The sequence below is a fragment of the Monodelphis domestica genome, chromosome 7, assembly GCF_027887165.1.
Source record: "Monodelphis domestica isolate mMonDom1 chromosome 7, mMonDom1.pri, whole genome shotgun sequence".
Lineage (NCBI taxonomy): Eukaryota > Metazoa > Chordata > Mammalia > Didelphimorphia > Didelphidae > Monodelphis > Monodelphis domestica.
Window position 1 is genome coordinate 12,902,408 of NC_077233.1, and position 27,396 is coordinate 12,929,803.

Below are 27,396 nucleotides of genomic sequence, written 5' to 3' on the forward strand. Positions count from 1 at the left end.
AAATATCTGGAGTCAAAGGGAGGAGAGACTCTCTTGCAAGCTTTCTCTTAGGAAGAGATGAAATTGGTCTTGCCATCAGCTGAATTTGGCTTCACCTACTGACCAAAGCAAAGGCTCATCTTAGCACTGAGTCCAACACACAGAAGATGCTTAATAAATGTTTATGGACCAATCAACTCTTGGCCGTGGTCTCACAGGGGGCCACCTAAAGTCCTGCTTCCTCTTGGAGATCATGTCAGCTCCCTCCGATGATGAGAGGTGGCCTTTGTAAGTCAATTCGGTTCAACTTGACAGTTGACATTTATTAAGCTCCTACTGTGTACGAGGCACTGTACAAAGTGCAGGGCACCCAAGAAGAGGCAAGAAGCAGTCCCTGTCCTTCAGATGCTTACAATGTAATGAGGTGTGACAACTTACAAACAAATATAGACAGAATGCAATAACTAAAAGAAGGAAAGCACTGGAGTTAAGAGGGGTTGAAGAAGACTTCCTGGAGGAGATGGGATTTTAGTCAGAACTTGGAGGAATCCAGGGAACTCAGTATTCAGAGTGGAGAAGGGAGGATGTTCCAAGGGATGGGCGAGAAAATACCCAGAATTCAAATTTCATCTGGGCATAAAACCATGGATTTAGAGCTAGAGGGGACCTCTGGGATCTAGTCCAACTTTCACATTTTACAGAGAGGTAAACTGAGACTCAGAGAAATTAAGTGTTGTCCAAACTCTGATTCTAGTTGTCCTCATATCAGAGATGGGATTTAAATCCAGTTCTACCTGCTGCTGGTGCAGCACCATATCACCTGGACCACACTACCTCTTAAAGGTTAGACCAATGGAATGCAAGCACAGTTCACTTTAATCCGCTCACCAAACATTTATTAAGCACCACCTGATGTGTGTGAGTTCTGTGCCGTAGGTTAGGGTTACCAAGGCAAGAGGTTTACATCTTTCAGAGAGGGTAATGGAGAAGCTATAGACACAAACAAGTCCATAGGAAATGTATACAAGGCATTTACAAGGTAAATGCAAAGTAATGAGTCAGAGGAGAGAGAACTAACAACTTGGGGGTGTCAGAGGATACCTTTGGAAGGAGGCAACACTTGAGCTAAGCCTTGGAGAGAAGAGGGAATTCAAAGGTAGAGAGGGGAGAAGGGAGAGCATTCCAATGAGGGGTCACAGCCTGAGCAAAGGTGCATAGGTGGGAAATGGAATGTTGTATTTGACTGGGACAAAGTGCTCACGAGGAGCAATAATATGAAACCACCCTAGAAATGTAGTTTGAAGACAAGAGTGTGGCCAAATTGAGGAGTTTGTAATTTATCCCCAAAGCAATAGCCTTCTCCTGAAGAAACTTCTCCTGGAGGCTCTATTGAGTTAAAGGTTTTCAGTATGGGCCAATGACAGCCTGGGAATCTCATTGAAGAACCAGCCCAACCAGGCTTGGAGATGCTGACCATCAGGTTAACCACAGGGTGCTTTAGAAACTCCTTAAGATCAAGCAGTAGAATGGGTATACACCAATGAATAGAATGTCCCAATACTCCAATAGGTCTGAGATTTCAGCAATGGGAATGTTCCCCTCCAAGATGTAGACCACAAACCATCCCTGCTTGCCCATCCTGTGGGACTCTAGTACACTTCCTCCATAAGTTTACCCTAGAGAGACCGCCCAGTGTGGTGGGGGACTCCTTTCTCTGTCTTGACATCAGGCTGATTCCAGTGGAGCACATGGGTTGCCCCATGGTTATCTCTCTCTCTTTTTTTTTTACCATGTGACCATCCCATCTTATTTTCCAATCATATTCAAGAATATCAGGACAATTTTCTTTGATAATTTCTTGTAATATGATGTCTGGACTTCTTTTTTTATCATGACATTTAAGTAGTCCACTGATTCTTAGATTGTCTCTCTTGGATATAATTTCTAGGTCAGTTGTTTTTTCAATGAGATATTTCATATTTTCTCCTATTTTTCTTTTGGGGGTGTTGTTTTATTGTTTCTTAATGTTTCATGAAGTCACTAGCTTCTATTTGCTCAAATTCAATTTTTAAAGACAGATTTTCTTCCATAACCTTTTGAACCTCCATATCCAGTTGGTCTATTCTACTTTTCATGGACCTCTTTTCTTCATTGTATCTTTTTTTTGCCTCTTCTCCCAGTAGGTCAATTCTGATTTTTATGAATCCCTTTTCTTCATTGGATTGTTGTGTCTTTTTCCACTTGACCAATTTTTCTTCTTAAACTCTTGTTTTCTTTTTGCATTGCTTTCATTTCTTTTCCCCATTTTTCTTCTGCCTCTCTTACTAGATTTTTACATTTCTTTTTGAGCTCTTCCAGTGCCTGAGACCAATTCCCATTTTTCTTTGAAGTTTTTCATGTGGATGCTTTGCTCTCACTCTCCCCTACTGAATCTGTGCCTTGCAAGCTCTTTGTCTCTATAAACATTTTCTATGGTTAGGTGTTTCTTTCACTATGTGCTAATTTTCCCAGCCTTTATTTTGCCTGTGGACTGGAGTTCTGAAAACTGATTATTCAGTCTCCTCTGTTGATGGCTTGTAGGACTCAGCACTGTGAGCTATTTTTCTCTGGGGCTAGGGGCTTCACTGCAGGCTTGAAAGGGCCAAGCTCTATGGACTTTGGGGCCTTACTGTGGGCTTGTGCCAGGGCTTGGTACTTCAAGGGGGGGATGTGGGGTGCTCTGCTGTTGGCTTTGGCAGGGTCCCTCAGTTGGCCTATGTCCAGGCTTGAAATCTGGCATAGATAAGGGGGGTGGCCAGCCCATACTTCTCTGAAGGCAGTTTTACTTCCAGTTCCCCCTTATTTTGTGAAAATCTACCTACCTTTCAAGTTGTTTTTGGCAGAAGAGCCCCCTCACTCCATCTCCTTTTTGTTGCTGTGACTTTAGTCATTCTGAGGCACTATTTTAAGGTCAGTTTGGGAGGATTCTTGGAGCAGTTCCAGCTTTTGCTGCTACTAAGCCACCATCTTGGCACTGCCCCTAATCAGAAAGTCTTAGAACCAAGTTATTTCCATTATGCCTATGATATTAAGGGGAAACTGTTCAAGAGGCATGATACTCAATCCCCTTCCACTAAAGCAGTCGTTCTCAACCTCTCAATTTGTAGCAATGAGAATCCATAATGCATATCAGGTATTCACATTCCAAATCAGAACTGCAGCAAAATTACAGTTTTGAAGTAGCCACCAAATCATTTTTTGGTTTGGGGTCACCACAATATGAGGAACTGAATTGCAGGGCCACGGCATTAGAAAGGTTGAGAACCACTGCGACTAAAGGGTTCATCTGTTCAGAACCCACTCACACAATCTATACTGATTTCTATCCTATGGGGCCTGGCCTATACTGAAAGTGAGGTGAGGCTCCCTTTTCTTATGTCCTTTGGCTCATTAAACTTCCACCCTGGCCCTCCAAGGATGAGTTGTTTAAAGGTTAGGTTGTGGCTCTGTGTGTACAGCCTCTCGAAGGGTAGAAAGAAAAGTATTGAATGCATGGTTTCAGTTGTCTAAGTGCTGATATTTCCCGTCCACGAAGGAAATGCTAAGACACAGAAGATGTCCATTGACCATACAACTGTTTCAACAGGGTTTAAAAGCTTAGCTTACAACTCCTCTTCTCTCTTGGAAGGCTAATATTTGTTCTTCAGAATATAAAGTGGTTCATAGTCTAAACGGTCCAGTCTTGGTCCCATATTTTGTTGATGGTTGTCTCCTCCAGAGCAATGGGATAGTTGTCCAGGATTCCTTCCTTTACCCCCAGTCAGTGTTGATCAAAGGTACATCTAAACTCTCAAACTCACAAAGTCTTCTCCAAGCTTGGACACATCCATTTGGGGATAGGGGCCTGCAAAATCATTTAGTCTCTCCTCTTAAGGATGAAGAACCTGAGACCCAGAAAGGTTGATAACTGGGCCAACGTCACAGAGGCAGTAAGTAGCTAAGCCATTGGGGGAGGGATAGACTCAGTGACTTCTCAGGCCCCTTTTAACTCTAAATATAGTTTCCTATAGTCCTCCAATACAGTCTACCATTGAATATTGCTTGCAAACAGCTTCCTTTTTATTACCCTTATCAAATATATGTATATATATATATATATATATATATATGGGTCAGTAGTTATTAATCTTTTATTTCTTTTTTTGCATTTCAAAAAGGTTTGAGACTTTCCTACACACTTAATATCTCTCCCTCCTTCAGATGCCATGAGGATTGGTCACATACTTTCCATGAAATTGCATTGTCTCCAGCATGGACCACCTCTGTGCATGCTAGGTCAAGTCTGGCTGCTTTTCCCACCACTTTTTCCCTCCCTTCAATGCTATTTCTATTTCTTTTACAAGCACATGCAAGATTTTAATGGTAGAGTCCAAGCATGGTAGTGCTACTGTGTTTGATAGTGGAAAAGAGTGCTGCAGATCTTTTCTATCTTTTGTTTGTTGTCCTCCTTCCAGTTTTATCCTTAAATGTCTTACCAATGATTTTGCTTAGTTGGGTGTTTATACATGAAAGAAATCATTCATATTGCTTTCATTATTTGAGTTCTCATTATTGTTTGGAGTTTTATTAAGCCCTGTATATTAGTCCCATAAAGGATTCTTTGCTATAATACTGCATATTTATTACTTGCATTGATATTTGAGTATTGATATTGGAACATGTAGTGCCAATATCTTTTTTTTAATGGGGATATTGTGGTTAAAATCCCACCTAAAAGATGACTCTGGTGCCATTCTTTTGGGCCTGTGGCTACCTTGGGGTTTAGGCAGGGTTGATGAAAGATTAGGAAATCTCCTTGAACTATTTCCCAACCCTCTTTCTTATAGGATTGGTCGCTATAAAACCATTCTGATCATGCTGATGCTCTTCGCTGTGTTTGGGTTTGGTACAGCCTTTGTGCCCAACTTTACAGTCTACAAGATCTTCCAGTTTGCCATTGGGGTTGCCATTTCAGGCTATGCAATAAGCAGTGTCTGTTTAGGTGAGCCTTGGGGGATGGGAGATAACTTCTTTAGAGGGCTTCTCAATGAGGAAAGAGCAGAGGTCAAGCCCTTTTTGCTATGAGAAATTGAGGAGATCTCCTGGGGCAGAGCTACTTGGTTCTCAAGAATGAACCCTTCTGCGCCCCAGCTGTGCAATGAAGAGACAGCAGACTAATCCCCTCCTCCTCTCTCTCTCTCTCTCTCTCTCTCTCTCTCTCTCTCTCTCTCTCTCTCTCTCTCTCTCTCTCTCTCTCCCTCCCTTTCTCTCTCTCTCTCTCTCTCTCTTTCTCTCTCTTCCTCTCTCTCCCTCCCTTTCTCTCCCTCCCTCTCTCTCTCCCTCCCTTTCTCCCTCTGTTTCTCTCTCCCTCCCCCTCTCTCTCCCTCCCTTTCTTTCCCTCTCTCTCTCTGTCTCTCTCTCTCCCTCCCTCATTCTCTCTCTCCCTCCTTCTTTCTCTCTCTCTCTCTCCCTCCCTCCCTCCCTCTCTCTCTCTCTCTCTCTCTCTCTCTCTCTCTCTCTCTCTCTCTCTCTCTCTCACACACACACACACACACACACACACACACACACAAAACCCTGACAAACTCTTGCATGGATCAGCACATTCCTGGGTCTATCCCTTCATGCCTTGACCCATGAGGCTCTTCCAGAACCATCTCAGACTTGTGTTTTGGTATCCCCACTTAGCCTGTCATCTTTTTCCTTAGCTTGATACCCTCAGAGATTTGGGGGGGTTATTTACATTTTTTTGCTATTCATATATTTTGGGGCTACAATAGATCACCAAAGAAATCTTCAGGAAGATCACTACCACAAAAGCATGCCACAATGTTATGGAAATGACAAGAAAAGTGATTCATCCTGGTGTCGTGCCTATCACATTTTACTATTACAGTATGCCAATTAGCATTATCAAGGAAAGCCAGAAAGGATGTTTTAACTCCGATAATTCAGATACAACATTGCTCATAGTCTTGAAGGCTTTAGAGCTGAAAGGGACCTCGGAGATCACCTAATCCAGTTCCTTAGTTTCACAGATAGTGAATCTGAGGGCTAAAGAAGTGAAATGACTTTCCCAAAGTCACACAACTAGTTAATTGGGACCAGGTCAAGTGCCTTCAACTTCAAATCCAGTACCTGAAACACAAAACCTAAGAGGCTGGACTCAGTGGCCTCTGAGGTCCTTTCTAGCCTTTCATCCAAGGTCCTTTGATTTCTGGAAACAGACCAAAATCTTTGCTGCTTCCAGGCTTCAGTCTTGACGGAGCTTCCCGGCTCTGCTGACTGGTGCTGCCTTGACCAGATGGGTCCTTGGTCCCAGGTCTAAAGGAGTTTTTACTCAGCTGTTCCCCTGGGAGGTACAGGAAGGGCAGCCTGGGCTAGGCTGGGAGGACTGACCTGGGATTCTTGGTTCCCTTGGAGTGAGTGGTGCCTGGATCTGGACAGGGTGGGGATCTTGGAGAACACAATCCCATTCCCATCTGACCGCAGGTTCCCACTACACCCTGAGCAGAGTCCTAACCACTGTGTTGTAAGGGTTGGTCATGGAACTGGTCGGATGTGGGGTTTGATTTCCAAAGACGACTCTTATAGGCTTAGAAGGTCAAAGAGGCCATGGATGATTGTGCCACTTACCAGAGCATGGTTTGCAGGAGGCTGAGGCGGCTGCAGAGACCATGGCAGGACCAGTGATGGTTTCTTATGGATTCTTCCTCTAGTTACAGAATGGTTGGTCCTCTCCCGAAGAGCTCCAGCAATCATCTTGGCTCACTCCTTTTATGCCTTTGGTCTTGTGATGGTTTCTTTCCTGGGTTACTTCATCCCTCATTGGAGACTGCTATACCTGGTTGGTGGTTTCCCAGTGATCTTCCTGATCTCCTATATCTGGTGAGGGGCCCCAGTGATGTGGAGGGGAGGGAGAACGAGTGGAAAGATCAAGCCAATTGTTGGGCAACTGAGCAAAAGTGAGGCTTGAGTCCTTGGGTTCTTGCAGTGGGGAGGGGGAAGGGTGAAACATTGTGAAGAGAAAGCCTCACCCACCTAAGCTGATCAAGGGATACACCACCTCCAAGGCCTCTAGAGGGACAAAAAAGACAATCGATCAAAGAATTCATAAGTGAGGAAGTTGGAGTCCTATTTGTGACCTCAAATGTGTTCGGGGCCCACTTGAGTATATCCAGATAACCTTTCCCTTTTTTGTCCCCCTCCTTCCCTAAATGCTCTCCTTCTTTCCTTTCTTATCTTTTTCTCTATATCCTCCCTCATCCCTCATAGTTCCAGGGAAACACCATTGAAAGGGGAAGAAGGCAGGGCTAAAAATTCTATCAGGAGGCCCCCTGTGGCCTGCTTTCAGCTAGGACCCAGGCCCATGGGTCAGGATTTTCTGTGCTTGGATTAGAGGCCTTTCTAGATCTTATTGAGGATTGTGGATCTAGTTAGAAGGGACTTCAGGAGCCATCTAGTCCAATCCCCTCATTTTACAGAGAAGGAAACCATTTTAGAGGGACTGAGTGACTTCCCCAAAGTCAAACATGCTATAAAGGACAGAGGTGGGATTTGAACCTAGGCCTCCTAACTCTAGAGAGAGCACTTTTTCTTTGCTGTCTCCCTAGCTCCCATGAATCCATGCTTTTCCTATGTTTGGATCACAGATAGTTTAGGCCAGACTGGAAACTATTCCAGGCTACTGTTGGAGCTCAGGACTTCCAGAGTCCTGGTGATTTTCATCATCAGCATTAGCTTAACCCAGCAATCTAGACCCTTTCCCCCTAAGAAGATGCCCTCCCTGAGTCACAGAATGGCCCAGAGGTTTCTTGGGAGGAAGCCTAGCTTCTCATTTTCTCATAGCCATAAGGACCAAAATGACAGGGAACCAGCACCCAGGGACTGCTCTCCTCAAAGGAGTGGAGAGGCTGGGGGAAGGATAGGAAATCTGGCCTCTGGGTGACCCACTGTCAGGAAGACCTTATTGCCTGTATACCTTTCACAGGATTCTCCCCGAGTCCCCAAGGTGGCTGATGATGAGAGGAAGAAAAGAAAAGGCAAAGTTTGTCTTGCGCATGGCAGCCTTGGTCAATAAGAGAACCATACCCTACAACCTCCTAAAGGAGGTAAGCAGCTCGTCCAGGCCTGGTGGCTCTCTCATTGTCCTTCCTGCCTCCATCCCTATTTATGGAGGATGTTGTGCCTTTGGGCCTCTGGCCACCCTGGAATGTATCACAAGGGGCTTCTGGACTCCCTATCTTGGTCCCTGAGGGAGGGAGTCTAAATTCATTTTCATTTAAAGCCAGAGAAAAACTTGGGAAATTCTAACCCTAAGTCAGAGAGTTGTCTGGAACTGTCTTTGCAATGTATATCCATCATCAGCAAAACCATTTAAGTTTAGCACTACATCTTTTTGTTTAATGAGCGATAGTGTCCATTGTATAGGAAACTCCTTCTGCCAAAGAAGATTGATGCCTCTTCTGCAACATAAGTTCTAATAAGTGGATTGTGCACTAGGAGGTTAAGTGGTGTTCCAAGGGTATCAGATGATTCCAAGAGCAGTTCTCAATCCTTTACTGCATAGCTGCTTTTTGGTGTGTAACCTAAACAAAGGAAAATCTCATTGTTTCTCTGTAAGACAAAAAAGACCCCAAGTCCCAACTGAGCCACTTAATATCAGACCATAGGCAAGTCTCTGAGGCACAGTTTTGGGACTACAACATGAAGCTAATAACACTGGCACTACCTAGCTCATGAAGAGGCAGGTCAAGACAATGACTCAAGCTGAAGGTGACTCCTGAGGCCAAATATTTCCCTTAAACCAACCTTTTTCCTTAAGCTGACTTCCTTCTTGGAGTCGACTTTCTCATAGCCCAGAAATTCAGGGCCTTTTATAATGGTTTCTTGTCTTTTCCCCTCTTTAAAGGGGCCAATCACAGCTTCCAAATTGTCTACACTGCATAGCAGTGTATGTGGGAACCAGTTCACACCTTCTGGAGGGGTGAACACTCATCAAAAGAGTTCACAGTTTCTGAGAGTGTGAACTCTTCAAAGAAATTACAAGTTTCTGACTGTTTGCATTAGAAAAAAGGGTGGAGCTCTTCCAAGTATCTTGCTGGCTTCTCACCTAGCACTAAGTAGGGTGTGAATTCACTAGGTGGTTTGCGAGCTCCTCCACCTGGTTCAAGCTTGTGTTGATTCAATCAAAAGGTAGACAAGGAGAGTCCATCCTGTCTTCACAATCTAGTGAGGTACTTAAGTTAGGGTTAACTCGGGATAGACAATAGAGTAAAGGGTAGGAGTTGATCCAGAAGAGGGGAATATCACAAAACCCAAGAGAAGAGAGTTTATCCCTTAGAGATCAGTCAACCCTGTTAAGGATGAGGACTAAGAACAAGTCACTAGATTTAGCCATTAAGAGATCGTTGGTACTTTAGAGACAGAAGTTTCAGTTGAATGAGGTTGTAAGCCAGGCTGCAGAAGCTTTAGAGTGAATGAGAGGAGAAGTGGCTCCATGGTTGGACATTTCCAAAGTGTCTGGCATGTGCACACACAGTAGGTACTTCATAAAGGTGTGTTGAGGGACTTCCTGAATGAGGACCTGATAGTGACAGGAGGAGCTGACCAATAGTCTGGGGCCTTCTGGAGGTGGCAAGAAGAATGAAGGACCAGGAAGGAAGACCAGTGATGCGTTGGCAATCAAAGGCAACTTTATTGAGGGGAGTGAAGATACTTATAGGCATCTGGATCGCTACCCAAACATGTCCATCCACATGGTTACAGGCAATGTTTGCATAGTGACAGGTAGCCAATCACTGAGAGTCTTGTGGAGGACAAGGCATCCTGCCAAGGTATTAATCTATTGGGGACACTCTGCACAGTGACTGGAGGATGTAGGGGTAGCCTGAAGATACATGAAAGCGTCACCAAGATGACGTCTCTTCTGCTAGAGTTTCCAGGGAAACGGTGCACATATATGTCCTAGGTTCATTCAGGTACATTCTCTGCATTATGGATCCTTTACTAGGGGGCCCCATCAAGGACCCCCAGGCAGGAGGAGAGAAGCAGGCAAGAGTAAGCCAGGGTCTCTGAGGACACATTTGTCTACTCCTCTTTCAGCTGTCCTGTGAGGAGGTCCCCTACGGAACAGTCCTGAGCATCCTGCAAAACCGCAAACTACGCAAGATGACCATGGTCCTGGTCTACGTGTGGTATGCTCTGGCTACTTTTAAAATAAATTACTCCAAGGGCAGCTGGGTAGCTCAGTGGATTGAGAGCCAGGCCTAAAGATGGGAGGTCCTGGGTTCAAATCTGACCTCAGACACTTCCCAGCTGTGTGACCAAGCTGTGTGGCAAGTCACTTGACCCCCATTGCCTAGCCCTTACCACTCTTCTGCCTTGGAGCCAATACACAGTATTGGTTCTAAGACAGAAGGTGAGGGGTTTACCCAGGACGGGGAGGTCCTGGGTCCAAATCTGGCCTCAGACACTCCCTAGCTATATGACTTTGGCCAAGTCCTCTTTCCCCATTTCTAGATCTGGCTGGTATCTAATCCCAGGCCCAGAGCCCTGACCCCCACCTTGCCCCTCATCTTCCTTGATTCTTAACTCAGTTTCCTGGCACCTTGAGTTAAGGAGTGGGGGGCCCTTATTCCCAACAAAATTCCTGTGCAGTGGGAAGAGCATTAGCTTTGGAGTCAAGGGACCTGAGTTCAAATCCAGACTCCCAAGTTTCTTGGGCAAGTATTTCAGAGCGGGGCATCAGCAAGAATAGAAGATCCCTTGGCCTTGGTTCCTCATCTATAAAATGGGGAGAACTGGACCGTGTAGCCACTGGACTAGAATTCTTTATGTCTCCCCTTCTGTCTCTTCCCTGGAAGAAGATGCCTAGTCTCAGCAACTATTCCCTCTTACTCTGGTCAGTCTTTTTTTTGTTGTTTTAAACCCTCACCTTCTGTCTTGGAGTCAATACTGTGTACTGGTTCCAAGACAGAAGAGTGGTAAGGGCTAGGCCATGGGGGCCAAGTGACTGGCCCAGGGTCACCCAGCTGGGAAGTGTCTGAGGCCAGATTTGAACCCAGGATCTCCCTTCTCTAGGCCTGGCTCTCAATCCACTGAGCTACCCAGCTGCCCTCACCCTGGTCAGTCTCGATCAAGGAGAGTTATTACAAGGAAAAAGAGAATATCCAACTGAAATCCCATAGCTAGAGAAAGTCAGTAGAAGATCAGGTCTCTCTGGCTCGGGTGGGCCTGGCCCTTAACCCTCTTCGAATCTATTTTCTCTGTACTTCCCTTGGGCCAGCCTACTAATCAATCAGTTAATAAGTATTTATTAAGGGCCTCTCGGGCCAGGCTCCCATTTCCCAGAATGCTAAAGACCCTAGAGATTATCTGACTGATGCTTCCTATCAGTATGACCTTGGATAAGTCACTGGCCCTCGGCATCTTTGTCAAATGAGAGGGTTGGTGTAGATCATCTCTAAGTTCCCTTCCAGTTTTAAACCTATGATCTTCTGACCCTCCTCATTTTACAAGTGAGGAAGCTAAGGCCCAGAGAGAGATCTCATCCTTCATTTCAAGCTGGAAGAGGCTTTAGTGGTCATTTGATCCCTTCATATTATAAATGCAGAAACCAAGACGCATCAGAAATCAAGTAACTTGTTCAAATGTCTCACAAATAATGACCTCACTGAGATTCCCACCCAGAGCCCTTGATTTCTCGATTCTTTTTAAACCCTCACTTTCCATCTTAGAATCAGTACTGTGTATTGGTTCTAAGGCAGAAGAGAGTAGGAGCTAGGCAATGGGGGTCAAATGACTTGCCCAGGGTCACCCAGCTGGGAACTGTTTGAGATCAGATTTGAACCCAGGACCTCCCATCTCTAGACATGACTCTCCATCCACTGAGCCACCCAGATGCCCCTCTAGAATCCTCTTTGAACACCCTTGCTGGCACCCAGAAAATGTCTTGCCTAAGAGCATGTCGAATTTGTAGAACCCAGAGCTTTGGACTTCTGTCCTCATCCCCCTGCCTGGGGCTTCTGGTTCAGAGGACAACCCAGTCCAGGCCCAGTCCAAGAGTCCCCAGTGCCCCAGAGCAGGAAGATCAGGTCTTCGGTGTCCAATCCGTGACTTGCCAAGAAGCTCCGTCTCTCCCTAACAGCTGCAAAAGCAATAGGAAAGGAAACAAAGATTGGTCCAGTTGGAGGGAGCCCAGGAAATGCCCACATAGAAACCCTGGGCCTCCACAGTCCTGGAGAGTCACCCGAGACCCTGGAGGGGTGGGGAGCCAGAGGGCCCTCTGAGGCTCTCAATTCCAGCTCCCCCATTTTACAGAGGAGAAACTGAGGCCTAGAGAGGGGAAAGACCTGCCCAATACCATAGCCAACAGTCACTCAAACAATATGTGTCAGAGGCTAGCTTTGAACCCTTTCTTCTTCACTCCCCTCATGGCCTTTAACCTCCAGCCCCCCCCCCCTTCTATTAAAGAAACAGGCACAGGCAAATGCCATTTCTTTCCCATCTCAAACTCTACAACAATCTATCTCCCATAGAATCATAGATTTAGAGCTGGAAAGAATCTTGGGAGTCCCTCATTTTAGAGAGACCCAGAGAAGTTAACTGACCTACCCAGTCACACACAGTAAACTGCAGAGTTGAACCCGGGTCCTCTGACCGCCATTCTCAGCCTTCTCAGGGGCAGACAGGTGAAGCCCTCTGCGGTAGTCCTGGGAACAGAAGAACCTGGCAGGGGGGTGTCCAGAAAATGTCCTCTGGGCTCCCCCTCTGAGGCTGTACTTCTGTGGTTTCCAGGTTCTCCATCAGCTGCTGCTACTTTTCCCTGAGTAGCTACATGAAGAAGGTGAAAATGAACCCCTACGGCTCCCACATAGCTTTCCCAATGGCGGAGGTGCCCTCCCGGTTCTTGTGCGTTGTCCTCGTGGAGAAGCTGGGGAGGAAAACGACCCTGAGCATCACCCTCTACGTGGTGGGCTTCGCGTGCTTGACTAGTGCCTTCATTTCCAAAGGTACGGCTGTCCCTGCTCCAACAAGCGCCCCCTAGCTCTGCCCGCTCTCCTGAGGGGTCAGCCTCCTCCATTCTGGGAGTTCTCACTTTCTCCCTGCAGACGTGGCTGGTGAGCTCCTAGCCAAAACCTTCTCTGCACCCACGAAAGCTGGGTAACAACATGGAGTCCGGGGGTCCCGTGCTCATCACCTATCCCTCTGTCTGTCATCCTTCTTGAAAAAGCTAGCTATTTGTCTCCATTTCCTGTGTCCTCACTCTACTGTCTTCTTTCCCTTCCATCTTAGAATCAATACAGTGTATTGGTTCCAGGGCAGAAGAGTAATAAGGGCTAGGCAATGGGTTAAGTGACTTGCCCAGGGTCACCCAGCTAGGAAATGTCTGAGAACAGATTTGAACCCAGGACCTTCTACTATCTTGTAAGATTTATGACATCATTCAACTGAAAATGCTCTTTCTAGAGTTTGCCACACCTAGAAGGTTCTCCCTCCTCACCTTCACCTTCCCTCTTTTCTCTGGTTTCTTTCAAATTCAAACTCAAATCCCACCTTCTACGAAAGGTCTTCCTTGATCCCTGCTTCATGCTAATGCATTCAGTCTGAGAGTACTTCTAATTTATCCTGTCTGTATCTTGACTTGTGCTTAGGAGTTTCCATGTTGTCTCCCCCATCAGAGTACGTGTTTCTTGAGGGCAGAGATTGTTGGTCATCTTTCTTAGGATTCCCATTGCTAAACGCAGTGCCTGGAACATAGGATGTGCTGATAAATTACTGTTGACTTGTTGACTTGCCAGTGCTCTCTTAGTGGCCCAATCTAATGGACATTTCTCTATCCTCATCCTTCTTGACCTCTGCAGCATCTGACTCCGTCAGTCATAATTTCCTCCTGAATACTCTCTCCTCTCTGGGTCACCATTACTACATTTAGTTCTCCTAATTACCTGTTTGATGGCTCCTCAATTTCCTTTGCCAGACTTCACCCATACATTGGGCACCCATTTTGTGCCCAGGAACCAAGAATGTCCCCCAAAGCTCTGTCCTAAACCCTCTTCTCTTTTCCATCTAAATGCTCTCTTTGGCTGATCTCACCAATGTCCACAGGTTCGGTTTATCATCCCCACGCGGATGATGTTGGGATTGTCATCCCCACGCGGATGATGTTGGGATTGTCATCCCCACGCGGATGATGTTGGGATTGTCATCCCCACGCGGATGATGTTGGGATTGTCATCCCCACGCGGATGATGTTGGGATTGTCATCCCCACGCGGATGATGTTGGGTTTGTCATCCCCACGCGGATGATGTTGGGTTTGTCATCCCCACGCGGATGATGTTGGGATTGTCATCCCCACGCGGATGATGTTGGGTTTGTCATCCCCACGCGGATGATGTTGGGTTTGTCATCCCCACGCGGATGATGTTGGGTTTGTCATCCCCACGCGGATGATGTTGGGATTGTCATCCCCACGCGGATGATGTTGGGTTTGTCATCCCCACGCGGATGATGTTGGGATTGTCATCCCCATGCGGATGATGTTGGGATTTGTCATCCCCATGCGGATGATGTTGGGATTGTCATCCCCATGCAGATGATGTTGGGATTATCATCCCCTTGCGGATGATGTTGGGATTGTCATCCCCACGCGGATGATGTTGGGATTATCATCCCCATGCGGATGATGTTGGGATTGTCATCCCCATGCAGATGATGTTGGGATTATCATCCCCATGCAGATGATGTTGGGTTTATCATCTTCATGTAGATGATGTTGGGATTGTCGTCCCCATGCGGATGATGTTGGGATTATCATCCCCATGCAGATGATGTTGGGATTGTCATCCCCATGCAGATGATGTTGGGATTATCATCCCCATGCAGATGATGTTGGGATTGTCATCCCCATGCAGATGATGTTGGGTTTATCATCCCCATGCAGATGATGTTGGGATTATCATCTTCATGTAGATGATGTTGGGATTATCATCCCCTTGCGGATGATGTTGGGATTGTCATCCCCATGCGGATGATGTTGGGATTGTCATCCCCATGCGGATGATGTTGGGATTGTCATCCCCATGCAGATGATGTTGGGATTATCATCCCCATGCAGATGATGTTGGGTTTATCATCTTCATGTAGATGATGTTGGGATTGTCGTCCCCATGCGGATGATGTTGGGATTATCATCCCCATGCAGATGATGTTGGGATTGTCATCCCCATGCAGATGATGTTGGGATTATCATCCCCACGCGGATGATGTTGGGATTATCATCTTCATGTAGATGATTCTCAGATTTTTGTACATTTAACCTTAACTCCTCTCCTGAGCTCCAGGATCCATCATTAATGGCCAGTTGGGCATTTCAAACTGGATGTCTTATAGACTCTCACCCTCAGGGTGTCCAAAACAGGCCTCATTCTATTTTTATACCAACAGAGCCCTCTTCTGACTTTCTGTGTTCCTAGAGAATCATCCTTCTAGTTATCTTGGCCCCAAACCAGATTAAACTCAACTCATCCCACTCATTAATTAGTTGCCAAATCTGGTGGTTTCTATCTCTAGAACTTCTGTCTCCTATGTCCCCTTATCTTCACTCACTCACTCAACCACCATCCTACATTAAGCTCCAATGACCTCTCACTTGGACCATTGCAGTCACCTTCTAATCAGTCTCCCTGCATCCTCTCTTCCCACTCCAATCCATCAGTCATCAAAGTGATTTTCCTGAAGTACAAGTCTGGTGATGCCATCCTCCTACCTGTTAAACTCCAATGGCTCCTTATTATATCTAAGACCAAATATAAACATCTTCCTAGGTTTCTTTTTTCAGTCTTTTAACACATGACCCATCCTCAGTGGTCCAAGTGAAATACTCTACTTAATTACATAATACTCATCTCTTGCCTCCATGCCTTTGCAGGAATCCCTTACTTAGAATGTTCACTTTCCTCTTAGAATCCATGACTTCTTCTAAGACTCAACATAAGGGGCAGCTAAGTAGCACAGTGGACAGAAAACCAGGCCTGGAATCTGGAGGTCCTGGATTCCAGTCTGGCTTCATACACTCCTGAACTGCGTGGTTCTGGGCAAGTCACTTTACTCTGATTGCCTAGCCCTTGTACTTCTTCTGTCTGAGAACTGATGCCAAGACAGAAGGTAAAGGCTTAAAAAAAGACAACCCAAGTGCCTTCTCATGCTGGGAGTCTTTCCAAGTCCCCCTCCAGCTATTGGAGCCTTCTCCTTTGTGGTTACCTTCCTTTTCATCAGGTAGCTGTTGGTGCAATGGAGCAGCTAATGCTGGGAGTCAGGAAGTCCTGAATTCAAACCCAGCCTCGGGCCTTTCTGGTATGGGAAATCCCAGAGGCTGTGAGTGCCACAATAATGATATCAGTTTTTGCCACCTTTATGATGGTGAGATGGCAAAGATCAGATTAGTATTCCCAGGACAAGAGCAAGAAGGTGGCAATGGGGCCCTGGGCGAGTCATGTGACTTCTACCTAACTCAATTTCCTCATCTGTAAAATGGGGATAATAACATCCCCTCCCTTGTAGGCTTGTTATTTGGGTTCAATGGATGAGATTTGTCATAAGTACTTGGGGGCAGCTGGGTAACTCAGTGGATTGAGAGCTAGGCCTACAGATGAAAGGTCCTGGGTTCAAATCTGGTCTTAGACACTTCCCAGCTGTATGACCCTGGGCAAGTCACTGAACCCCTAGTGCCTAGTGACTAGTCCTTACCATTCTTCTTCCATTTTAAAGGATCAGAAGGCTTAGAATATGATATACTGGAAGATGAAAGATCTAGGCTTAGAATCCAGAATCACCTACCCAGAAAAACTGAGTACATTATTTTGGGGGGTTGGGAAATGGTCATTTAATAAAATGGAAGATTCCCAAGAATTCTTGATAAAAAGACCAGACCTAAAAATAAAATTTAGTGTCGAAACCCAAGACCCAAGAGAAGCCTAAAAAGATAAATAAGAAAGAAAAAAATTTAAGGGATTCAATAAGGCCAAACTGTTTGGATTCCTATGTAGAAAGATGATATTTGTCATTCTTAAATTTTTTTATCAGTAGTAGAGCACTTAGAAAGAGTATACATAGGCAGAGGATATGGAAGTAAGATGATTAGGATAATATGGTATGCAAAAATAAAATAAAATCAAGGGGTAAAAAGAGGATTGCACTGAGAAAAAAAGGGAAGGGATAAATAGAATGAGATAAATTGTCCCACCCAAAGAAATGTGAAAAACTTGCAGTGAAGGGAAGCATGAGGGTTGTGACAGGCAATGCCTAAACCTTATTCTCATTGTTATTGGCTCAGACAGGGAATAACAGCCATGCTCACTGGGGTATAGAATCCTATCTTACCCTATAGAGAAATAAGAGGGGAATAAGACAAGGGCAGGAAGGTGGTAATAGAAGAAAGAGGAAAGGGGAGGGTGATAAAAAGCAAAACACTGGTGAGGAGGGACAGAGTGAAAGGGAAAAGAGCAGGATCCAAAGGAGAAAATAAAATAGAGAGAAATACATAGTTGGTCATCATAACTACAAATGGGAATGGGATGAACTCACCCATAAAATGGGAGCAGATAGCAGAGTGGATTAAAACCCAGAATCCTACAATATGTTGTTTACAAGAAACACATTTGAGGCAGGAACACTCACATAGAATAAAGATAAGGGGCTGGAGCTGAATTTATTGTGCATCATCAGAAGTAAAAACAGGAGTAGCAGTCATGATCTCAGACAAACCTAAAGCAAAAATAGATCTCATTAAAAGATAAATAAGTGAATCATATCTTGCTAAGAGGTACTGTAGACAATGGATACTAATCATATAGGTACCAAATGGTATAGGCTCCAAATATTTAAAGGAGAAATTAAATGAGCTTCAGGAGGAAATAAACAGTAAAACTATAGTAGGGAGGGGCCTCAACTTCCCCCTTTCGGCTCTAGATAAATAAAACCAAAAAATAAGAAATAAAGGAAGTGAATGAATTTTTAGAAAAGTAAGAATAGATCTCTGGAGAAAATTGAAAGGGAACAGAAAGAAATACACCTTCTTTTCACCAATACACAAAAACTGACTTGTATTAGGGCATTAAAACTTCATAACCAAATGCAGAAAAGCAGAAATAATAAATACATCCTTTTCAGATCATAATACAATACAATTATAACCAATAAGGGTTGATGGAAAGGTAAATAAAAAATTAGTTGTAAACTAGATAATCTAATTTTAAAAGTGGGCCAAAGAAAAAAAATATAGAAACAATCAATAATTTTATTAATGAGAATGACCATGAGGAAGCAACATATCAAAACTTATGGGATACAGCCAAAGCAGTACTTAGGGGAAAACATATCTCTAACTCAATAAAATAGGGAAAAATCAGATCAATGAATTGGGCATGCAACTAAAAAACAAATTAGAAAAAGAACAAATTAAAAATCTCCAATTAAAGACTAAATTGGAAATCCTAAAAATTAAAGAAGAAATCAATAAAATTGAAAGCAAAAGAATCATTGAACTAATAAATAAGACTAGGAGTTGGTTTTGTGAAAAATAAAATAGACAGAGCATTGGTTAATTTGACTTTAAAAATGGAAATAAGAAAATCAAATTACCAATATGAAAAAATGAAAAGAATGAACTCACTACCTATGAAGAGGAAATTAAAATAATCATTAGGAGCTATTTTGCCTAATTAGATGACAATAAATCTGACCATCTAAGTGAAATGGATGACTATTGACAAAAATATAGATTGCCCAGATTAATACAAGAAGATATCAAATACGTAAATAATCCCACCTCAGAAAAAGAAATTGAACAAACCATCAATGAATACCTTAAGGGAAAAAAATCCTTAGATTCACAAGGGAATTCTATCAAACCTTTAAAAAGCAATTAATCCCAATACTATATAAATGATTTGGGAAAATAGGAGACCTACCAAATTCTTTTTATGACACAATATGGTGCTCTTGCCTAAATCAGGAAGAGTAAAAACAGATAAAGAATATTTAATCAATGAATATAGATGCAAAGTTTTAAAATAAAATAATAGCATGGGGACTACAGCAATATATCACAAGGATCATTCACTATGACCAGGTGGAATTAATACCAGGAATACAGGGCTGGTTTAATATTAGGAAAACTATCAGCATAATTGATCAAATCAATCACCAAACTAATGAAAATTACATAATTATCTCAATAGATGCAGAAAAAGCCTTTGACAAAATATAATACCCATTCCTATTTTAAAAAAATATTAGAAAGCATATGAATAAATGGGTCATTCCATAAAATAATAAATAATATCTACCTAAAATCATCAACAAATATAATCTGCAATGGGGATAAGTTAGAAACCTTTCCAATAAGATCAGGGGTGAAGCAAGGATGCCCGTTATCTCCACTATTGTTAAATATTTTTCTAGAAATGCTAGCTTTAGCAATCAAAAAAGAAAAAGAAATGGAATAAATGTAGGCAGTGAGGAAACTAAACTATCATTCTTTGCAGTTGACATGATGGCATATTTAGAGAATCCTAGAAAATCAACTAAAAAACTAGCTTAAATAACTTCAGTAAAGTTGCGGGATACAAAATAAGCCCACATAAATCATCGGCAAATCTGTATATCACCAATAAAGTCCAGCAACAAGAGATAAAAAGAGAAATTTCCTTTAAAACAACTCTAGACAATATTAAGCAACTGGGAATCTACTTGCAAAGGCAAGCACAGGAATTATATGAACACAATTACAAAACACTTCACACAAATAAAATCAGATCTAAACAATTGGGAAAATATTAATTGTTCATGGGTCACCTGAGCTAATATAATAAAAATGATAATTCCACCTAAATTAATTTACTTATTCATTGTCATACCAAATGTTTGTTTTTTAGAACTAGAAAAAAAATAATGAAATTCAACTGAAAGAATAAAAGGTCAAGAATATCAAGGAAATTAAAATTTTAAAATGTGAAGGATGGTAGCTTAGCAGTACTAGATCTCAAACTGTATTATAAAGCAACAATCATCAAAACAATCTGGTACTAGCTAAGAAATACAATGGTGGATCAGTGGAATAGATTAGATACACAGTATTATACAGGGGTAAATGATCTTAGCAAATTAGTATTTGATAAACCCAAAGACCCAGCTTTTGGGATAAGAACTCACTATTTGAGTAAAGCTGCTGGGAAAACTAGAAAACAGTATGGCAGAAAGTAGCTTATGTACAAACAAAACCAATGCAACCAAGATTAGAAAGGAAACAATAAATTGGGGGATAATTTTTATAGTAAATTTCTCTGATAAAGGTCTCATTTCTTGAATCTACAGAGAACTAAGTCAAAAGTATATAAGTCAAATGTATAGCCATTCCCCAATTGACACATGGTCAGAGGATATGAACAAACAATTTTCAGATGAAAAAATCAAAGCTATCAATATTCATATGAAAAAGTGTAAGACAACATGGAGCTACCACCTCACGCCTATGAGATTGGCCAATATGACAGTAAAAGAAAGTGATAAATGTTGGCAGGGACATGGCAAAACTGAGACACTAATACGCTGTTTGTAGAGTTGTGAACTGACCCAACCATTCTGGAGGGTAATTTGGAACTATGCCCAAAGGATCATAAAACTGTTCATGTTCTTTGATCCTCTAATACTAACACTGGGTCTGTATCCCAGAGAGATCATAAAAAAGGGGAAAGGACCCATTTGTACAAAAATATTTATAGCTGCTCTTTCTGTGGTGGCAAAGAATTGGAAACTGAGGGGATGTCCGTCCATTGGGGAATTGCTGAACGCATTGTGGTATATGATGCTGATGGAATACTATTGTGCTCTAAGAAGTGGTGAATGGGATGCTTTCAGAGAAAAGTTGGAAATATCCACATGAACAGAGGCAGAGTGAAATAAGCGGAACCAGGAGAACATTGTACGCAGCAACAGCAATATTGTACAATGATCACTTGACTAATCTCAGCAATGTGATGATCTGGGACAGTCCTGAAAGACATATGGTGGGGATGCAATGCACCTCCAGAGAAAGAACTAGAGTCAGATGGATGCAGATCAAAGCACACTTTCACATTCATGTGTGTGTGTGTGTGTGTGTGTGTGTGTGTATGTGTGTACACACACACACACACACACACACACACACACACACATATATATATATATATATATATATATATATATATATATATATATATATATATATATATTTGGGGTTTGGTTATGTATGAGTGTGCTTTTACCATCATGATCAGTATGGAAGTGGGTTTTGTATGATAATAAAAATAAAATATTTAAAATGTTATATAAATAACTAAATGACATGAAATCACAAGTCCTGTCCAAAAAGAAAAAATCTTTCCCAACCACCAAAGGCTTTTCCAACCCTCTTAAGCAATGAAGTGGGATTCTTTGCCCCAAACTAGACTGCCTAACACCCCACTCATTGAGCTAAGGCTCAGGGGCAAAAAGGGGGGAATCTATTGGATGTATGCTGGGGGAAAAGGGGAAGGATCACATCATTTTGAGGGAGGGAGAGTTGTCCAATAATATACCCACATTGGGACAGGAAAGGCTAGTATATCATGTGGTAGCTGAATCTGTCACCATATGTCAGGAGGTCAGACAAAAAAATGAGAGCTGAGAGGTAAACTGAGGCATAGAGAGGCTATGACTTGTCCAAGGTCATGTGGTTAATAATTAGCTGAAATAAGGTTTGAACCCAACTCTTGCTGACTCCAAATCCAGTGTTGCTATTTTCCTGTGCCTTTCCTTTCTTGCCCTATAGTCTGGGACTTTCCCTTACCCCCAAAGTAAGCACCTCAGCACCAAGCTCAGCTGCTCACCTGGGTGCCCATGTTTGTTTCTCTCCAGATCTGTTCTCCATCGATGTAACTCTGATCCTGATGGGTAATATTGGAATGGCTGCTGCTATCACTGTCTCCTTTATCTATTCAGTGGAGCTCTATCCCTCTACCCTCAGGTATTGGGGGGAGGATTGGCATTTGGGGTACACCCAATTTCTAACCTTCCTGGATTCTCCCACATGGTCCATTCTGAGATATTCTCCCACATCTAGGCCCACCAACACCCCTGGCCCAAATTCCCAGATTTTCCCAACTTCTTTAATAATCATTCAGTTCCATTCAATAAACATTCCTTGAGAACATACCATGTCAAGGAGGCAGGTGGCTCTGTGGATTCAGAGCCAGGCCTGCAGATGGGAGGTCCTGGGTTCAAATTTAGCCTTAGAAACTTCCTAGCTGGATGACCCTGAACAAGTCACTTAACCCTCATTGTCTAGCTTTTACCACTCTTCTACCTTGGAACCAATATATAGTATTGATTCTTAAATGGAAGTTAAGAGTTTAAAAAGAAAATCCCATGTCCTAGGAACTGTGCCAGGCCCTGAGGATACAAAAACAAAACTGAAAACCAGTTCTCACCCTCTGGGAGATTAGTCCCTTCCGTTTATGAGAGACAAAGAGTCTTCATTCTAATCACATGAAATAGGGGGTTATTAATTCTCCACATTTTTTCAAGATAAGAATGTTGAGGCAAAGAAAGATGGTATTGCCTGTCTGTTGCAATTGTCCTTATACTTTTATTAGAAAAATTGGTTATGGTTTAGTTATGATTATGAAATGGTTTATGATCGATCACCCCACAACCCTCCTTGTCATCCAGGGTGATGCCCTCATTGTGTAGATTTGGAATTTAGGCTTAGCAAGATAAAGGCACGAAATTCAGAAGGAGGTCAGGGATGCATCCATGAAAGATAATACTACCTTTTGTGGGTCCTAATTGAAATCTTTTTCTAAGGTACTTATTAAATTATTACCGAGGCAGAAGAGGAGAGGGACCAGGACAGGCACTTGAGGGATATCCACAGGTTAATCAGCATGATCTGGATGAAGATCTAACCAAAAGAGTTTGAGAAAGAGCTGTTAGACACCTGGGAGGAGAACTTTCCTCAATCCTATCCAGCATAAGGATGGTCAGCAGAGGTGTTCTAGAGCCAGCTCTGATTCAGAGAGTTCATTATGACTACGTCACCATTCTACAGTTTAGGACTTAATCTTTGCTGTTGTTGATTGGCTAGAGTTTGGAAAAGGATGGAGAAAATGTTTGTTTACAGAAAATGGCAGAGTGAAAAGGTGTCTTCCAGGAGATTAAGAGAAATTTCGTGGAACAGTTCTAGAGAAACTGATGCTTCCATGTTGTCAACTCAGAGTTGTTGGGTGGTGTGTGGTATAAGATACTGGCCCAAACCTAGTTTCTGCCAAACCTGGTTTTCCATCTCATAGGGAAAATACATGCAGATGTTCTTGAAAAACTTTAAAGTGATATAAAAATAAAATGATAATTCGATTACACGTGCCTTCTGTGTGTTTCCCCCATAGCTGAGAAGCATTGGATAAAAGTTTGAAATATAGTTAACCAAATTCAGTGGACTTATTAAAGATATATTGTGTGATAGGCTTTACAGGGGCACATGTGTGTGCTTAGGATCACCCAGTTAGTGGGTAATGGATAGGCGGGCTTTCAAAAACAGATCTTCCTCACTCCAAGCCAAACACTTTTCCCATTGATCGTAACCCTCATAGAAATGCCAAGAATTAGAGCAATTGTCAAATCTTTTTTTCAAAAAAAAAGCCTTTCTCCAGGCTGGTCCAGGGGTCTCCTGGCAACTTCTTGTAGGAGGGAAAAATATGTGAGGGAATACTAAGAGTATAAAAAAGAAGAAAATCATAGAAGCAGAAACAATGGATTAAGCACTAGGCTTGGAGTCAGGGAGACCTGAGTTCAAATCCTGATTCAGATAACTAACTGACTCTAGTCAAGTCACTTAACCTATCTCTGCCTCAGCTTTCTCATCTGCACAATGGGAGGGAGGAGGGTGTGTATACTCCCTTTCAACTCTAAATCCATGATCTCATGGACTATTAAATTGTGTGTCCAGTAGTGGTGAAGTCGCCATCAGCCAGCCCCAGACTCTAGCCCAGGACCAGATGGGACTTAGATAAACCCAGATCAAAAAGTAGGAAAATGACTGGGAGCAGTGAGGGGGATAGTGAGCCTTAGTCATGGGGAGCTCAGTGGTCAGCACAGGGATTACCAACTGACTGTCCAGGCTGGGGTTGGGTTTTAAGCTGGTGGTCTCAAGCTTAGCTTTCCCCCAGTCTCCTCTCAGCTAACTCTCTTCCCAAAGGTGGACGGCTATGTGACGCTTGATCTGAAGTTGGGTTTGGGCTGGAATGCCAATAGCCTTTCCGGGGCTGCATCTCTTCCTATCCTCCTATGCCTTCCCTCTGGGGTGGCTCCATTTACCCTGTCTGTAGCTTATTTGCACACCATTGCCCTGGTTATACTGGGAACTCCTGGGAGGCAGGGACTATTTTGGCCTCTCTTTATATCCCAAGAGCTTGGCACAGTGCCTGACAGAAATTGTTTAAGAACTGCTTGGGTTGGGGGGCATCTGGGTGGCTCAGGGGATTGAGAGCCAGCCCCAGAGATGGGATTTCCTGGGTTCAAACCCAGCCTCAGACACTTCCTAGTTGTGTGACCCTGGACTAGTCACTTAACTCGTATTGCCCAGCCCTTACCACTTTTCTGCCTTGGAACCATTATACAAGATTGAGACAGGAAATAAGGATTTTAAAAAAGCAAAAATTTGGGGACAGGGACCTCTCCTTTGGTCACTGTATTGATTAGCCTTGGGGCTGACTCTCTCTCCCCCGCAGGCCGATCGGCTTAGGGCTAGTTTCTCTGGGTGCTAGTATTGGGATCATTATGACCCCGCTGATTGTGGGCCTGGATGAGAGTCAACCAAAGGCGCTCATGACCTTCTGTGGATTAGTGACTACCATAGGAGGATTCCTCTGCTTCCAACTTCCTGAAACATAGGACGATTGGGAGGGATTCCTTCCTGATGAGAAAGGTAGGTCATGGGTATGGGGGTGCCCTTTGGTCTGCCGGGTCTGAAGGCTAGGAGGGACCCTGCTCTCTGGGAAGACTAGAAGGAGGAGGAAAAGGAAAGAGAGCAGAGAAGCTGGCATGGTATTCTGAGTGCCATTGTGGTTCATCCAGCCTGGCTGGCTATCCAAGAGCACTTAGGGAAACCACCAAGCTGGTCGCCATATTGGACAAAATTGGACATATGGCTACGGATTTTAAAATAGGCTCCACTTCTGGTTGTAAGGGAGGCGTACACAGCTCTCTGAGGAGTCTATGGGTGGTACCGATAGCCAAGATTCCAATGGAAGGGTCCCTAGTATACATCAGCTTAAACAAGGGATCCAGTAACGAATGGAAGTGCTTCCCCAAATATCAGGGTTCCACACCTCAAAGAGGGAAGTACTGAAAGAAGTTCCAAGAACGCAATGGCTACCTTAAACACGTCAGAAACACCACCAAATAGACAATGGGGATTTTTTCATTGAAGGCCCAGTGTCCCACGCTCTGAGTTGGTCTAGATTGGGGTTCGATCTTGGGACAGCCCCCCAAATCCTAGTTCTCTTTGACTCATATTGCCCTCACCCAGATTTTACTCTGGGAAATCTCAGAATATAGCTCCAATTTACCTCCTATTTAGGTCTCTACAAATGTAAGTAAGAGAGTCCCTGGCTCCCATCAAGCACCCAAGGATCAATGCATCTTGGGAACAGGGAAGCCTTTATTTTCACCGGCACTCCTAGCACCCCCACCCTCGCTGCCCCCCAGACACACGGCCTCCTGCTTTTTGCCCCCCCAGTGAAAGGGCATTCATTTCAAGGCCTCCAGCTTTAAGACCACGCTCAGGCCTTGGACTTCTCTTGGCTGAGGAACACATTGGGGACCACTGGAAAGGCTGTGCTGTCCTGGACACAATGCTTTCTCCCAGGGGACTTGAGCAATTGCCATTCCCACGTCATCCTCCCTCGAGTTTTTTATCGTTGCTAGGAAACCGAAATGATGGTTCTGGGAGAAGTTTCCTGGGGCAGATTTGGGTCCTTCTTGTCTCCAGGCCATCAGAGAGCCGTGGCTTGTATGTTCAGCAGATTTGTACCTTTCCTTAGCCCACAGGTGACTGGTAAGAACTGGAAGAGTGATGGAAACCTCAGCAAGGATAAGAATTCAAGCAAAGAAAAGGAGGGTCCTTGGAAGCTGGCAACAAGACTTGAAACTTGGCAGGGAGGCAGAAAAGATGAGATCAACAAGAGGTCATGCCTAAAGTAACTGTCTAGCCAAGCTTCCCAGAGCCTCGACAAGGCCTTCTGGGGGCTGGAGGACAAGTGGCCCATGCTGGGATGCCAGGGACCCCCCTAGCGCTGGCCTGACCCAAGCTGGCCTCTGAATTTCTCTTCTATAGCGGGATACACCTATTCTGTAAAGTGGCTCCTAAAATGAGGCGTCATGAGATGAATCACTCTAATAAAGGCTCCAACCATTCAGAAAACAATGGCGGCCAGATGGGCGGCACAAGCAGGTTCAGAAATAGCCAGGACAAAGCCCCCCATTGATCCCCAGAAGTCTCTCCATGAGGGATGCCTGGCCCAGCCACAGTTAGCCCGCTTCAGGGATGCTTCAGGGGATGGCAGAGGGGGCACTTGGACTGGTTTGCTGGGCTACCTCCCGGAGGAGCCAGGCAGGGATATGGGGAAGCTAAATCTCTCAGCCTCTTTCCAGCCAGTCTTTTGGGGGGCACGTATGGTGCCGAGACTTGGCTTTGACCTGAGGAAGGCCAGACCCCTCTATAGAGACAGGTGACATCCGGAGCCCCCCATGCCATGGGCCATTGGGGAAGGCAGTCCTATTCAGCAGAGAGGACGGCCAGAGTAGCATACAGGGCCAGTACTTAACGTCTTCAGGAAGAAACACTCCAGGATGTCTAGATGAGGCTCTTTAAACGGATCCCCTTCATACGTGACCCTTCGCCCAGAGTTTCTGTGTATGCCCCAAGCCCTTCTCCCAGCAGCAGAATCTCTCGCTTCCAGCAGAATTCCAGATCTCCATGGGACAGCCATCCAGAGCAAGGTGCCCCATTGCAGGGTTTCAGGTTTGGGCTGGATGGGGAGGACCACCGGCCAGGAGCTGCGCCTATGGAGGACCACCTAGAGACTGCTGACTTCCCCGTCTCTGGTCGTCCTTTACAAGCTAGGTGGGATGACGTTTCACTGGATCAGATCAGAACTCGAGACCGGAACCACTGAGCTTTCAGGGGAGGTGGAAGGCTCTCGGCAGCCTCGAGTCAATCTCGTTCATTCATTTCCATTGTATCTGATTCTTCGTGACCCCATTTGGAGTTCTCTTGGCACAGATCCTGGAGCGATTTGCCGTTTCCTTTCTAGCT

At 44.1% G+C, this 27,396-nt stretch overlaps 1 protein-coding gene across 5 annotated transcripts in view; it reads left to right on the forward strand.

The window, feature by feature from the left end:
* Positions 1-26,505, forward strand: part of LOC100009994 (solute carrier family 22 member 14) — a 29,953-nt gene extending 3,448 nt beyond the window's left edge. For 4 of the 5 annotated variants that reach the window (XM_016424617.2, XM_056804211.1, XM_056804214.1 and 1 more), the window contains 8 exons: positions 4,845-4,999; positions 6,717-6,885; positions 7,988-8,108; positions 10,102-10,193; positions 12,796-13,010; positions 21,939-22,047; positions 24,809-25,005; positions 26,123-26,505. In XM_016424617.2, coding sequence (XP_016280103.1) covers positions 4,845-4,999; positions 6,717-6,885; positions 7,988-8,108; positions 10,102-10,193; positions 12,796-13,010; positions 21,939-22,047; positions 24,809-24,971 — 1,024 coding nt within the window. In that variant the 3' untranslated portion in view covers positions 24,972-25,005; positions 26,123-26,505. The remainder of the gene's footprint in view (positions 1-4,844; positions 5,000-6,716; positions 6,886-7,987; positions 8,109-10,101; positions 10,194-12,795; positions 13,011-21,938; positions 22,048-24,808; positions 25,006-26,122) is intronic. The other variant, XM_056804212.1, reaches the window with a different exon arrangement.
* The last annotated feature ends 891 nt before the right edge of the window (positions 26,506-27,396 follow it).